This window comes from Durio zibethinus, chromosome 7 (genome assembly GCF_047325235.1).
Source record: "Durio zibethinus cultivar Kanyao isolate XHJ-2024 chromosome 7, ASM4732523v1, whole genome shotgun sequence".
NCBI classification, from domain to species: domain Eukaryota; kingdom Viridiplantae; phylum Streptophyta; class Magnoliopsida; order Malvales; family Malvaceae; genus Durio; species Durio zibethinus.
This window is the reverse complement of record NC_143168.1, coordinates 22582426-22598045: the sequence shown is the minus strand read 5'-3', so window position 1 is coordinate 22598045 and position 15620 is coordinate 22582426. Positions and strand designations below refer to the sequence as shown.

The 15620-nt window shown below is 31.1% G+C and overlaps 1 protein-coding gene across 1 annotated transcript; it reads left to right on the top strand.

Annotated features, from left to right (window-relative positions):
• The first annotated feature begins 206 nt into the window (after window positions 1-206).
• Window positions 207-5423, top strand: LOC111277810 (cellulose synthase-like protein E6). The gene is made up of 8 exons (XM_022864227.2): window positions 207-757; window positions 842-1163; window positions 2965-3105; window positions 3289-3420; window positions 3522-3734; window positions 3853-4074; window positions 4156-4503; window positions 4708-5423. The coding sequence occupies exons 1-8, from the start codon at window positions 486-488 to the stop codon at window positions 5251-5253; spliced, it is 2196 nt and encodes a 731-aa protein (XP_022719962.2). The 5' UTR covers window positions 207-485; the 3' UTR covers window positions 5254-5423.
• Window positions 5424-15620: the final 10197 nt, after the last annotated feature.

The following is a 15620-nucleotide window of genomic DNA, read 5'->3' as shown; positions in this document are numbered from 1 at the left end:
ATAAATTTTAAACCCGTTTTTATAGTTTTATTAAAAAGATAAATTTTTGGGTGATTAATCACACCCTAATAAAGATTGGCCACGACTCTTTTTATTTCTCTTGATTTTAAAACACTTTATGTCTGGCGATCTCAAAACCGTTACGACATTAATAAGTTTCATTAAAGAACATTTAGTCAAAATCATGTGTTTGGAGAAACTTATGAACATTATACATCATTGACAATATTTATATTTAATTTTTAGAATTTTACTAACGCGTATACTAAAGATGATTATTTAATTAAATGTGATCGATAGTTGACAATCAATATACTAATTTTCAATGCAATGACATAAAATATTAGATCAAATAAAAAATTTAAAGAATGGCCTTAGGTATTAGTTAGACTTGAGAGTTAGTTCCTTTCCATTTCCATTTCCTTTTGCATGAAATCTTCCTCATTTTAATCATCAAGTCAGCACCTTGAGACTGCAGGGAGAAAATGGAAAAAAATGATTACCTTCCACTCTTTGAAACAAAGCCAGTTAGGGGACGGATCCTTTTCAGGTTGTTTGCAGCTTCAATCTTGGTGGGTATCTGCTTCATTTGTGTCTATAGGATAAGGTTTTTCCCAGTGGGAGGAAAAGTTGAGAAATGGAGTTGGATTGGATTGTTTCTTTCTGAGCTTTGGTTCAGTTTTTATTGGTTCCTCACCATAGTTTGTCGATGGAACTCTGTCTACCGTTTTCCTTACAAAAACAGGCTCTCTCAAAGGTATCTCATACATATCGCTTACTATAAAATTATAAAATTATGTTGTTTATATATCTATGAGATCTAATTTATCAGGAATAATAGGTTTGAGAAAGAATTACCAGGCATAGACATATTTGTATGCACAGCGGATCCATTAATCGAACCACCAAGCATGGTGATCAACACAGTGTTATCAGTGATGGCATATGATTATCCACCTGAGAAATTAAGCATATATTTATCAGACGACGGAGGGTCAGATTTAACGTTCTATGCCATGTTAGAGGCTGCGACTTTCTCAAAGAAATGGCTGCCCTTTTGCAAGGAGTTCAAAGTAGAACCAAGAGCACCCGAGGCTTACTTTAGGACAGCTTTTGAACCAGATGACGATCCTGTCAAGGTCAAAGAGTGGCTTTCAGTGAAGGTAATTTACAATAATTCTTGCACTTACTTGCATCAATAATGTTTTTGGACGTTTGCTTCTGATTTGTCGTTTCGTGCAAATTATTCATGCTTTGCCACATCCAAGTTGAACGGCCTAAAATCAATATGCATGCTTGCTTATATATAAAAAGAAAAAACATTATCCATTACTTTCCATATTTATTACTATTATTTTGCACCAATATATATATATATATATATATATATAACATGCAATTTTTATAATTTTATTTTTATATAAATAAAGTGAAAGCTTAAGAAAATTGAAAAAAAAAATACATGTTGGAATTTAATTTCAACTCTTAAAAAACTGATGAATTATTTGAATTAATTCAAGATTTCAGAATTTTTTTAATTTGTTATTACTTAAAAATGTTTAAGTTTGAAATGAGTAATTTGAGAAAAAGTTGGATTTGGGTAATTAATTAATAAATTAATTTCTGTGCATTTTCATCTAATTTCTACTACAAAAAAAAATGTTTATTATTCTCTCTTTATTTCATATTTTTTAGTTCATCTTTCACATTTCCTTTTTCGAAATTTTTTAAGCGGAGTGCTCTTTCTTTTTAAACTATCAAATAATACTGTCATTTTAATATATATCACAAATTTTCTTCATATTCTCTTACCCTGTAAAAAGCATTGAACATCAATATTATCCAAAAAAAGGTTTAAAATTTCTCTTGTTATCAACTGAAAGTCAAACAGAGACAAACATTTAAAGACAGAAGCTACAATTTTGCAATTTATTTATTATTTAATTTCGTTTAATTTTTATTTATTATTGGATATAACCTCACGTGCAATAGAAAAAACACAAAGCCGATGCGGACCAGTTTATATTTTTGCCTGAGTATGTCCAAGAGAAAATTAAAGTCTTCCATTAAGCATATATAAAACAGTGTTTGTCTCATGCTAATTCGTCCAAAATAATTGGGACCTTAAGGTTGAAAATTAATTATATTCTTTTTGTTTGCCGAAGAGAGTTGGGTACATCAAAACTTAAAACATATATAATATTATATATATACTGTTTTTTATGTAAGAAACTAACTTTAGTCCAATCATAAAGAGAATATCATTTTTTTTCACCCAAACAACTTAATGTCCTTATCTGTAAAGGAAATATTATGTATGGGGACAAAAGGAAAATTTATCACTGTACAATAAGTGTATGTTGAATTTTTGCCATTCTATTTTGATTTGGTTGAATTTTATCATTGTACTTTTCAAATATTAATTATGAAATATTTAAAAAAAAATTAATTTCAGGTAATTTGCTCTTATGCCCACTAAATTCTCTTTGCAAACAAATTTACATAAGGTTATTAGTGCAAAAAAGTAGAAAAAAATTAAAAAAAAAATTCACAATACCTATTGGCACTCCCTATTTTCTTTCATTACTTTCATGTCGATTGGTTAAAATTAAAACTCACTGAAGGGTTTAGCATGAAAAATATTTTTGGGTTATACATATCTAACCTATTAACGTAAAGTTTTAATAGGAAAAAGAAATTTCACAATCCAATTTTTAGAGGAAAAAAATGTTTTTAAGTGGTAATGGATTAAATTAAAAATTAATTATGAATTTAAAACGAAATGATTAAACATGAAAATTAGTAATCTCTAAAATATCAAAATAAGACGTAAATTAAATACTTTAAATTTAATATTTGAAAAATATTTATTTTAATATTTGAAGTATAAATAGTATTTGCCTCAGAATTTTCATGTAAAAGGTGTGGATATATATGTTTTTTTTTTTTTCCTCAATTATGCAGAAACTATATGAGGAGATGAAAATGAGGATTGAAAGCCCCACAAAGTTGAACCGAACTCCAGAAGACATTCGTAAACAGCACAAAGGATTTCGTGAATGGGACTTTGTTTCTAGCAAACGTGATCATCAAACCATTCTTCAAGTAATATCTTCCATGAACTCCTAATTAATTGAGCTTCAAAAACTTTTAATCAATAGTACTTGAGCTAATTGGTTAATAGTGCTTTAATTAATTTCTTAGATCCTAATTGGTGGGAGAGACTCCATGAAAGCGAGCCTACAAGTTTTCCACTGATTTTTTTCATTTTTCTGTCCCGATACTTAGATCCTAATTGATGGAAGAAATGCTGATGCCATCGACGTCAAGGGAAAAACTTTGCCTACTCTTGTATATTTGGCAAGAGAAAAGAGACCTCGGTACCACCATAATTTCAAAGCAGGAGCCATGAATGCACTGGTAAGCCATGTTTTACTCTGCTCCGGCAGAATGCTACTACTACAAGAATAAAAATTTTATATTGACTTTATCACTTATCATTCTTCATGATGGATTGATAGATAAGGGTGTCTTCGAGGATAAGCAACGCGCCAATTATCCTTAATGTGGATTGCGACATGTATTCAAACAATTCAAAGGCTATCAAAGATGCTATGTGCTTTTTTATGGATGAAGAGAAGGGACATGAAATTGGTTTTGTTCAGAATCCACAGAGCTTTCACAACCTTTCTAAGAATGATCTCTATAGCAGTTCCCTAAGAGTTATAGTGGAGGTGAGCATTAAATAGCCAAAAGAAGTTTTTAAAATTGATTACCAATTGTAAAGCTGTAACAATAAGAGAATATTTTGATCTACTTCTAATTAACACTATGTGCATGGTGATAATCAAGGTTGAGCTTCCAGGATTTGATGCAAATGGAGGGCCTTGCTATATTGGTACTGGATGCTTTCACAGAAGAGAGAGTCTTTGCGGAAAGAAGTATAGCAAAGAATTTAAAGGAGAATGGAGGAGAGTGAACAAAAAGGTTGAAGAAAGTGCAAGTGTCTTGGAAGAAAGATGCAAAGTCCTTGCAAGCTGCACATATGAACAGAATACAGATTGGGGAAATGAGGTCTTTATCTCTATCTCTCTGTATGGTATGATTCTTTTTTCCTGCAAAAGAAAAAAAAAGCATATCGTTCCTTAATTGCAGATGGGGTTGAAATATGGCTGTGCATTAGAAGATATAATCACAGGATTAGCCATACATTGCAGAGGTTGGCGATCCATCTACTTTAATCCCATAAGGAAGGCATTTCTAGGAGTTGCTCCGACGACACTGTTACAATACCTAATACAGCATAAGAGGTGGGCTGAAGGTGGCTTGCAGATTTTTCTCTCAAAATATTTTCCTCTTATTTATGGACATAAAAGGATCCCTCTAAAACTCCAGCTTTCATACTGTCCCTACTTGCTGTGGGCTGTAAACTGCTTGGCTACACTATTCTATGCTACAGTGCCATCCCTTTGCCTACTTAAAGACATCCCTCTGTTTCCGAAGGTAATTTTCTTCTCGAAAACAACTTTTGGATTTCTTCTCGGTTCATAATGCCATGAGAATATATGGTACTATAAAGAATCTGGACCATAAAATATATTATGATAAAAGCTTAATGATTTATCTTGATCATTAATTTATAGTACCTTAGACAAATCTCATTGTGACAATTAAGCTACTAACAATGAAATCATTTTGAAACGCCAGATGTCATGCCCTTGGGTCCTATCATTTGCATATGTCATGATAGCCAACCGTGCATACAGCCTGGGAGAATTTATATGGTGTGGAGGCACAATACAAGGTTGGTTGAATGATCAAAGGATGTGGATATTCAAAGGAACAACTTCCTACTTCTTCGCTTTCTTGGACACTGTTATGAAGCTGTTTGGATTTTCAGAGACAGCCTTTGTCATCACTGAAAAGGTGGCTGATGAGGAGATATCTCAGAGATATGAGCAAGAAGTCATGGAGTTTGGCACGCCATCAATAATGTTCACGATTTTAGCAACACTTGCACTGCTCAACCTCTTCAGTTGCATTGGGGGAATAAAGAAGGTTGTGGATGATGTTCAAACAAAGGCTTTGGACCAGTTTGGGTTACAAATACTTCTTAGCAGTCTTTTGGTCTTCTTAAACTTACCTATGTACCAAGGGCTCTTCTTTCGGAAGGACAGTGGTAAAATGCCTCCCTCTGTCACATACCTGTCAATTATTTATGCTCTCTTAACCTGCACAGCAGCCATGTACTAAGTTACTGTTATCTCACTTACTAAACAAGCTGTCTTCTTATAAATATGTAGGCAAGTTTAAAATGACCAAAAGATTTTATTTATGCAATTGTCAAATTTGTTGTAGTGTTCAAATTTTGGTAATCTCAAGTATCAAAAAGAAAGAAATTTGAAATTGAAAAAAAAAAAAATCAGAAGAAACAGTCTATGTGTTCAGAATGTTTTAATGTAGCAAACTTTATGGGATTCATCTCTTAATCCCGCATGTTGTCATATTCGAGATCAAGAAATTAAAAATTATCAATTTGATTTCATGATCTTATTACTACTACTATATATTATCCCCATGCCTATTCAAGACCGATAGAAATTAAATATTGAACTTATTTTCAAATGAATTCATAATACAATGGTGTTTAATATCATTTTCAAATGAATTCAAATTAAGGTAATTGATTTTTTAAAATCAAAATAAAAAAAATACAATTAAGCAAATGATATTTCATAACATAATTTCTTTTTTTTTTTAATTTAGAAGACAATATTCCATAATTAATTGCCACTCTTTCATTCTTGCGTACCATTTTTGGTACAATCATATTTGGTTGCATATACGTTTATGGTCCATAGTTCAGCCAGACAGCCTGGACAAAAGACTTACACAATAATGAAAATTGAACAGGAAAACGATGTCAACATTTTATGTATGCAGCTATATATGGGAATAAAAGCGGGTCAAGTTTCAGTCAATTTAAGCTAAGTAGTGGAGAGGGGGGCAGGGGGAGAGAAGGAGAGGTGGTTAGTAATGGGTGTCTTCCTCCTTTTGAAACAAGGCAAGCCAGGGGACTGCTCCTGTTTCGATTATATGCAGCTTAAATCTTTGTTGGCATCTGCTTCATTTGTTTTTGCCGAGTGAGCTACTTTCCAGTACAGCAAGGAAAAACTGAGAGATGAGTATGGATTGGAATGTTTCTTGCTGAACTTTTGTTTAGTTTTTACATTTTTGTCACTGTGGCCGTTAGATGGAATCCTGTATTTCGTAACACATTCAAGAACACGCTCTCAGCCAGGTCTCTCTTAACCATTGAAGAAATTAACGCAGAGAATTTTGAATTCTCTTATAACAGGTATGATGAAGAAGCTTTGCCAGGAGTAGACGCTTTTGTTTGCTCGGCAGACCCCGTAATAGAGCCACCAACAATGGTTTTGTACTTTGCCCTTATATTTTGATTTGGTTAAATTTTGTCATTGTACTTTTCAAATCGTAAATATAAAATATTTTTTTTAAAATTAATTTCAAGTTACTTTTATGCCACTAAATTCTCTTTTCAAGTAATTTATTTCATAAACTCCTAATTAATCAATAGTACTTGTGTCACGTCCTAAGATCAAGACGTAACACGATCATATTACCTTGAAATAAACTCCAAAGTAATACGAAGTTTTCTTTCTTAATCATTATAACATTCTTCAATAAACTGATATAGTCTGTCAAGTAAACTTCATATATTTAATCTAACTAATGATATATCTTTATATATCTAAACACAAATCATATAAAATACAAAATCATTTCGTAAAATCTCACTAGTCAACAATGTCTCCAATGCCCAAGTAATCTTTCCAACTTGATCCTCTAGCTTCTCTCAAGACTAAGCAAATTTATCATTTCAATCATCTAAAAAGAAAAAGTAAAAGGGGAATGAGCAAACCACAACTTAGTAAGTATAGGCTCACACACCTTACCGGATCAAGCATCTTTTTCATACATATCAGATATATCATTCAAAACATTCATCAAATCATAATATCAAAACATTTGCCAAATCATAAATCACGGTCAAATACATATTTCATACAAATCATAGATCAATATTTAAAATCATTATAAATCATCATCATCATAAATTATCATTACCATTTGTTTATCATTAGGTCCTGCTATAACTCGTGACATTGGCCGTATGGACAATTTCATCCTCATGATTATTGTAACTATTATATAACCCACTAGCTAGGGCCTTACACTAACTACTATAACCTGTTAGCCAGGACCGTTGATTAGTTTTGGTGTCGATGATCCCACTTCCTAGGGATGTAAAAACGTAGCCATCATAAAATTATTCTTTAAACATAAATTATTTTCTCATTTCATTCATAAGGATGATCCATCATTTATATAGAGAAACACAAAATAATCATATGCTTGATCCTATTTTCATATAACGAAAATAATGAAATAAAATATTCATTCATTTAAAAATATACATATATACATAGATTCAAAAACAAGCAAAGTGTGTGAGATTCTACTTACTTTCATTCGATTCCACCACTTAGTTTTTATCGCAAAATAATTAATAGCCTATCCAAGATCATTTCAACAAATATGAATTTAATCAACCCTTTTTGAGACCATTTATATAAAAATCAACTAAGTTATACAAGGGTTAACTTAACTAATTAATATTGGCAGCCTGACCTCTTTTCATTAAAATAGTCATATCTCAATATATCTAAATCAGAATTATGATCTCTTTAATGCGTCAGAAACTAAACTTGATAAGCTTTCTAACCATATATGGCACACCTCTTAATTCCTTGTAGATTAATTATAACAATTTTTGAAATCTACGTTATATGCTGCTACCAGACAGCCTGTATACCCTCTAATAAAAATTATATATTTATTCACAGGAAACTCCAAATGCAATTCTGCTTATTTCATTGGAAAGTAGACTCAATAAGCTTTCCAAAAATATATGGTTCAATACATAATTCCTTGTATAAAAATTAAGAAGAATTTCGTAATTCCTCACTGCTGCTGCTGCTACTAGGCAGCCTGCACATCTTTAAATAAAAATTAGGCAACTCTTCATAAAAAACTCGGATTTGACTTTCGTTTGTTTCATTAGAAACTAGATTCAACATGCTTTCCAACAATATATAATAATCATAGCAATAATCTATCCATTAATACAAAATTATATTTTAATTCATTATTACAGATCACAACATCTCATCCAAAAATAACATTTCTCCTTCAATCTTTAAATAAAACTCAAATCCCTACTTTTAGCCTTTAAACTCCATTCAATAATCATCAATAAATCTTAAGAACATGAAATAAACAAAACACAGTAATTTACTCAAATAGATCATCAAGATTAATGAAAGATTTCATGATTTTTCTTGGTTTGGCTCTCAAAACTTCAACTCCAAATAATAGCAATCAACTTGATATTTCTTTTTAAATAAAAAGAGGGTATGTACTCACCTTTAAGGGATTAACTTGATTGTAGCCTTTGATTATGAATCTTCAACTTGATTTTTCATATTTTCTAACCCTAAGAAAGATGAGGAAGAAGAACTCTATTTCTTTTTTGTTTCACGATAGCTAGGTTTTCTTTCATTTAATACTTCAGCCCTTTTTCTTTTACTAAATAATGTCTTAATAAATTGATGGGCTTTAGTATTAGTCTAGCCCAATTATTATTTGGGCTGGGGTATTACATTCTCCTATCCTTATAAGAAGTTTCATCCTCGAAACTTGATTTACATCCGCATCTCATTCCTCTAGTTTTGCAATCATATCTCTTACCGTATAATTGTTTTATTGAACTTTGAAAAAAAGTAATCATCTTGCCTCAAAACTTGTTCTTTCTAATCAACCATTCGAAATAAGATATTTCAATATGTTAAAACTTATATCATCTTGAATATTCAAATACTTATATCTAATCACATAGCTTTTACTAAGATATTCTCTTAACATAGATTCATCATGTACATTAAACATCAGAGGTGACAATATTCTTTATTTTGAACTTCTTTCACTTTTCCAAGAACTTCAAATGTCTTTACAATGCAAACTTAACCTTTCTTACTTTATAATCCTCGTAATGAGTACAAATGATTGACCACTTGAAGCAATAGATCATATCTCCAAATTTTGGTATAATTCTTGTGCTTACTTTAAACCATTACTTAATCAACCAAAATTTATCAGCCATTTGTTCCATAAATTCAAGAAATAAAAGTTTTTTTTTTCTTTGTCCTTATGCCAATAAGTTTAAGACTTGGATCTACTTCCATACAAAACCTCAAAATAATGAATCATTGAATGTTTGTCTTATGACTATTGTTATAAAATATTTCTCTTCAAGTCATGACATATGCATTTCTTAAAAAAATGTCAATCAACGATAAAGCCTCAAGAATGAAGGGAACACAAACTATTCTTATCCAAAATCCATTAGTCCTTTATTTAGTAAAGATTCATCACTTTTTTAACTAACAATAGCATAAAAATTTAGAACTTAAAACAAAGCAAGCTTCCACTGCGCACTCTGATATTTTCTTCCAATAAAATTCAAACAAATTAACTTTCATAACATTGTTTCATAACAAGAAAAATATATATCCACAAATTTTCATGTAATTTATTTTACGTCAGGTATTCATAGCCATAACAACCTTGAATGACAATATCAACAAATCTTTTAGTCCCCAAAAAGATATCACATAGTACTTTTTTTTTCTTTTCCACCAAAAACATAAAATTTTCTATCAATTAACCACTAGAATACATATGAAATCAATGCAATAGATCATATCCATAAATTTATACCATATAAATTCAATCATAAACCTTTAGTTACCTAAGTTGTCTCTAATTTTGAATATTGTTCTTTCTAATATACCAATTATCATATAACAATTGATTCTTCATAATCCCCATAAACATCATAATGTCTCAAATTCTCTTTTTATCAAATATATTGCTATCATCTCCACGTTAAAGTTAAAAACTATGCATCATAATCCATAAAAAAAAAAAATTCTTTTGTAAAGTTTGAACCAATAAGAACTCCAAACACTTGAATTCACACCAAAAGTATAATTATGAACAATAGCCAAATGCATCACATTATTTCAGAAGTTTTTTCAAACTTTTCTAAATTGAATAGATGCTCAGCATCACTAAGTACACAAAATCATCACTTGTAAGATTTCAACCAAACTTTTGCCCTTGTAAAATTCAAACAATCATTTGCACTTGTAAGATTTCAAACAATCATTCTTAACCAAAACATGCATATTTTTCTGTAAATCGATTACTCCTTTAAAACCAACTTCTTTACTAAATCATCTAGATAATAACAATTTTAATTCCTTGCTAAGTACACAACCTTATACCACAATAGGCCATGTTCTCCATAAATATAAAATTTGAAGGAATCCAATAGTATACTTCAATTAAAAACTATAACCATAAATTAATCACTTTAGCCATTAAAAATATCAACACACCTCAAATAGGAATTTAATAGTCAAACTTCAAATTAACTATACAAACATCCAACTCGCATGATCAAACCTTAAATACTTTCTTAATAAAAATGTAGAACCAAATCAAGTGAACATTCTTTTTTACATATATTAAATTATTTACCACAATTATCACATTTTTTATTAAATCCATCAAAATAAATTCTCAAACACTATAATCCATTGTGGAAAAATATTTAGTTACAAGCGGTTGTAATCTGTAATCTGTTGATTGTAATATGTATATATCTGTATCCTTAAAATTGAGAATTTGTATCTCTAAAATTAATGACAGAATATCAAGATAGATAATTCCTTGATTATAGGGATCATATTTAGGAATATCTAGTTTCCTAGTTTACCTTTTAGCTAGTTGTATTTAAATATATGGTGTTTGTATGATTCGATATACAAGTTTTTCAATATACTATCATTTTTTCACATGGTATCAAAGCTTTAAGCTCTTCTTGGAAAGCAAAATTTTTCAGCTTTCATTGCTAAATTTTATTTTAGGCTTTCATAGCCAAATTCTGTTAAGTCTATCATACTTTTATTTTTTCCTTTTTGGCCTTCATTGCCTAGACTCGTTTCAGTCTTGAGAAAGGTAACCATGTTAAAAATAGCAGAATCTATTGCTACTACTCGATTTGAAAAAGTAACAATTGGTCAAACCACAGAGAAACTATAAAATATCAAAGCTGCATACAGATTGAATGGAAAGAACTACTTGAAGTGGTCTCAGTTGGTTCAAACCTTTCTAAAAGGGAAAAAAAATTAAGCCATCTTCTTGGCACTGGTCCTAAGAAAAGAGATCCAAAATTTGAGGCTTGGGATGAAGAGGATTCTATGGTTATGTCATGACTGTAGAATTTTATGACACCAGATATTAGTGACACTTGTATGTTTTTATCCACGGCCAAAGACATTTGGGAATCAATTCGGCAAACCTATTCCAAAGTTAAAGATGTTGCTCAAGTCTATGAGATAAATATCAAGACTGTAGCTCTCAAACAAGGGAATAAGTCAGTCATAGAGTATGTTATTCTTCTTAAAAATTTTTGACAAGAGATAGATCACTATCAGTGCATAGAAATGAAGTGTATTGAAGATGCAGCAACTTTGAAGAAATTTATTGAAAAAGATCAAGTTTATGATTTTCTTGCCAGACTGAATGTTGAGTTTTATCAAGTCAGAGTCCAAATTCTGAGAAAAGAGGATCTGTCTTCTTTAAATGAAGTGATATCCATGGTTAGAGTAGAAGATGAGTGATGCTTGATAGTTTGCATGTAGAAAGATCTGCTATGGTATCTAATGGTGAAAGAACCAAAGCTTAGAACAATTACCAGTCAATGAGAATAGGAAAGGTAATTCAGCTAAAACTTTAAATCGTGACAATCTTTCATGCACCTATTGAAGAAGCCAAGGCACATCAGAGATCGTTGCTAGAAACTACATGAAAAACCTTCAACTTCAAGCAAAGAATGGGGTTATAAAGGAGGACGGCCATGAAATCAAGGACAAGCTCACATGACTATAATGGAGTTAAACCAGAAGAAGCTTCAGGAACAAAAAGAGTTAAATAAAAAAGAGATTGAGAAATTAAGAAACCTATTGGGAATTCTTGAAAAGGCTACTGGTGTATGCTCTTTGGCACACTCAAGTAAAGACTCTAGTGCAGGTAAAGTCTTTAATTCTCATGGATTAAATGTATCAAATAAATCTATTAAAAGTTCTTGAATCATTGATTTAGGAGCCACAGACCACATGACACATTTTTCACAAAAGTTTAGTACATATACCCTATATCCTGGTAATAAGAAAATTATTATTACAGATGGTTCACTTACTACAGTGGCAAGATTAGAAGATGTTCAAATTAATCCTTCATTCATTCTTAAAAATATTCTTCATGTTCTTAAATTGTCTACTAATCTGATATTTATACAAAAACTTACTAGAAATATGAACTGTAATGTAACTTTTTATCCCTCTTACTGTGAATTTCAAGACCAAGATTTGAGGAAGAGGATTGGACTTGCTAAGGAGAAGGATGGACTATACTATATTGAGACATCTAATAATATAAGTAATATGAAGAATAGTTTACCTTTGTCATTTCTTTTTAAACAATTTTTTAATAAAGACAAAATCTAGCTTTATCATTTTCGTCTTGGATATCTTTTTTTTTGGAATTTTGAGAAAGATGTTTTCTTCTTTGTTCAAAGGATTAAACTTTAAAGATTTTCATTATGATGTTTGTGAACTTGCAAAACACAAACGTGTGTCTTTTCAATTAGTAACAAAAGAAGTTCTACTCCCTTTTACTTAATTCATAGTGACATTTGAGGTCCCTCTATATTTTCTAATATTTTTGGGGCAAGATGGTTTGTTTCATTTATAGATGATTGTACCAAGATTTTTTGAGTTTTTTTACTTAAATGCAAATTAGATGTGAATAGTATATTTTTAAGCTTCCAAAACATGATCCAAAATCAATTTGAAGTGAGAATCAATAGATTTAGGTCTGATAATGCAAGAGACTATTTCAACCAGAGTCTATCCACCTATTTTCAAAATGAAGAGATTATCCATGAGTCATCATGTGTTAATACTCCACAAGAAAAGGGAGTGACAGAAAGAAAAAATAGCCATTTACTAGCCATAACCCAAGCATTCTTTTTTCAAGCAAATGTGCCCAAATCTTACTGGGGAGAAGCTATTCTCACTGTCACACACATTATAAATAGGTTATCTTCAAGGGTTTTGAGATTTAAAACTCATATTGAACTACTCTCACAATTCTATCACAACCTTAATACCACAAATAGCCTCACACCTAGGATATTCGATTGTACATCATTTGTTCATATTCATAGTCATAATAGGAAAAAGTTAGATCCAAGAGTAATTAAGTGTATCTTTGTGAGGTATTCATCAACTTAGAAAGGGTAAAAGTGATATCCCCTCCTACCAAAAAATTTTATATGTCTGCAGATATCACTTTTAAAGAAAGTAAATCATTTTTTACTCAATCTTATCTTCAGGGGGAGACATCATTTATAGAAGATAAGGATAAAGACTTCTTTTTGCTTGACTTGTCATCTTTTTTCAAAATAGTTCCACCCATTAATTCTTTTAAGCCTAAACCCATTTCTTCAGAGTCCAAGTCAAACACTGATTCTAAATCTAAACCCATTCCAAATACAAAAGTTGTGGCTAAGGATAATACTATTCTTAATTCTGTGAAAGAATTACAGGTGTACTCAAGAAAGAAAGTTTTAGCTCTTGAACTAGTGTAAATCCAAGAACTTGAACCTAACTCTGAAAATGAGGTAATTACAGTATCTGATTCTATTTCTCAAAATAAGCATGAATCTCTTAAACGTAGTGATTATGATCTACCTATTGCCATTAAGAAAGGAACTAGATAATGTACTAAACATCAATTATACACAATCTCTAATTTTGTGTCATTTGAAAAGTTTTCACCATCCCATAAATATTTTCTTGTAAGCCTAAACATTATTTTTATTCCAACTACATTATCTGAGGCATTATCCAATGAGAAATGAAGGCAAGTGATGAAAATAAAAATGGAGGCCTTAGAAAAAAATAAGACATAAGAACTGCTAGAGTTGCTCGTAGAAAAACATCCATTTAGGTGTAAATAGGTTTTCACTGCAAAGTATAAGGCAGATGGTACTGCTGAAAGATACAAGGATAGGCTGGTGGCTAAAGGCTACACTCAAACTTATGTAGTGGATTATCAGGAAACTTTTGCTCCAGTTACCAAGATGAATATAGTTAGGATTTTATTATCCTTGGTGGCAAATTACAATTGGCAGCTTCAACAATTTGATGTAAAAAATACCTTTTTAAATGGTGATTTGGAAGTAGAAATATATATGAAAGTTTCACCAGGATTTTAGGATCATCTAGAAGCAAAAAAAGTATGCAAGTTGAAAAAGGCTTTATATGGCCTTAAACAATCTCCTAGGGCCTGGTTCAGGAGATTTGCCAAAGTAATGCTAGGAATGAAATATAAACAGAGTCAAGGGGATCACACACTATTTATCAAGCACTCAGATTTAGGGAAGGTCATAGTTCTATTAGTATATGTTGATGATATAATTGTAACTGAAGATGATGAACAAGAAAGAGAGTCTCTAAAACAGTGTTTGACCAGAGAATTTGAGATAAAAGAGCTAGATAGATTGAAATACTTCTTAGAAATTGAAGTAGCCCACTCACGGCATAGTATTTTTATCTCACAATAAAAATTTATGGTGGATCTTTTGAAAGAAACTGAGAAGCTCACATGTAAACCTACAAGTACCCTATAGATTTTAATCATAAGCTTGAAGAAGCTAATGAAGATGCTGCTGTAGATAAGGAGATGTACCAGAGATTAATTGAAAGGCTTATTTATCTCTCATATACTAGACCTGACATAGCATATGTTGTGAGTGTGATAAGTCAATTTATGCATAGTCCTAAAGAAATGCACTTACAGGCTGTCGACTGTGTACTACACTATTTGAAGGCTAATCCTGGGAGAGGTATCTTATTTTTAAAAAAATTAGGGTTGGTACTAGAGGCATATACAGATGCTAATTATGCAGGTTCAGTAACTAACAGAAGATCTACCTCAGGCTACTACATTTTTTTCTAGGTGGTAATCTTGTAACTTAGAGGAGTAAAAAATAGAATGTGATGGCAAGATCTAGTGTTGAAGCAGAGTTTAGGGCAATGACTCAAGGAATTTGTGAACTACTATGGTTAAAGATTATTCTAAAAGATTTGAAGATCAAATGGGATAGACCAATGAGACTTTACTGTGATAACAAGTCTGTAATAAGTATTGCACACAATCCTGTGTAACATGATAGAACAAAACACATTAAAGTAGACCGACACTTTATAAAGGAAAAACTAGATAGTGGATTGATTTACACCCCATATGTATCAACCAAGGCTCAACTTGCAGATGTGTTGACTAAAGGCCTCAACAATGTAACATTTCAGGAAATTATTTTCAATCTGAGAATGAAAAACACC

Coding starts and splice junctions, on each gene's coding strand:
- LOC111277810 (XM_022864227.2), top strand. CDS start 486: ATGGAAAAAAATGATTACCTTCCACTCTTTGAAACAAAGCCAGTTAGG. Junction 3,421..3,521: donor CAGGAGCCATGAATGCACTG/GTAAGCCATGTT, acceptor ATGGATTGATAG/ATAAGGGTGTCTTCGAGGAT. Junction 3,735..3,852: donor CCCTAAGAGTTATAGTGGAG/GTGAGCATTAAA, acceptor GTGATAATCAAG/GTTGAGCTTCCAGGATTTGA.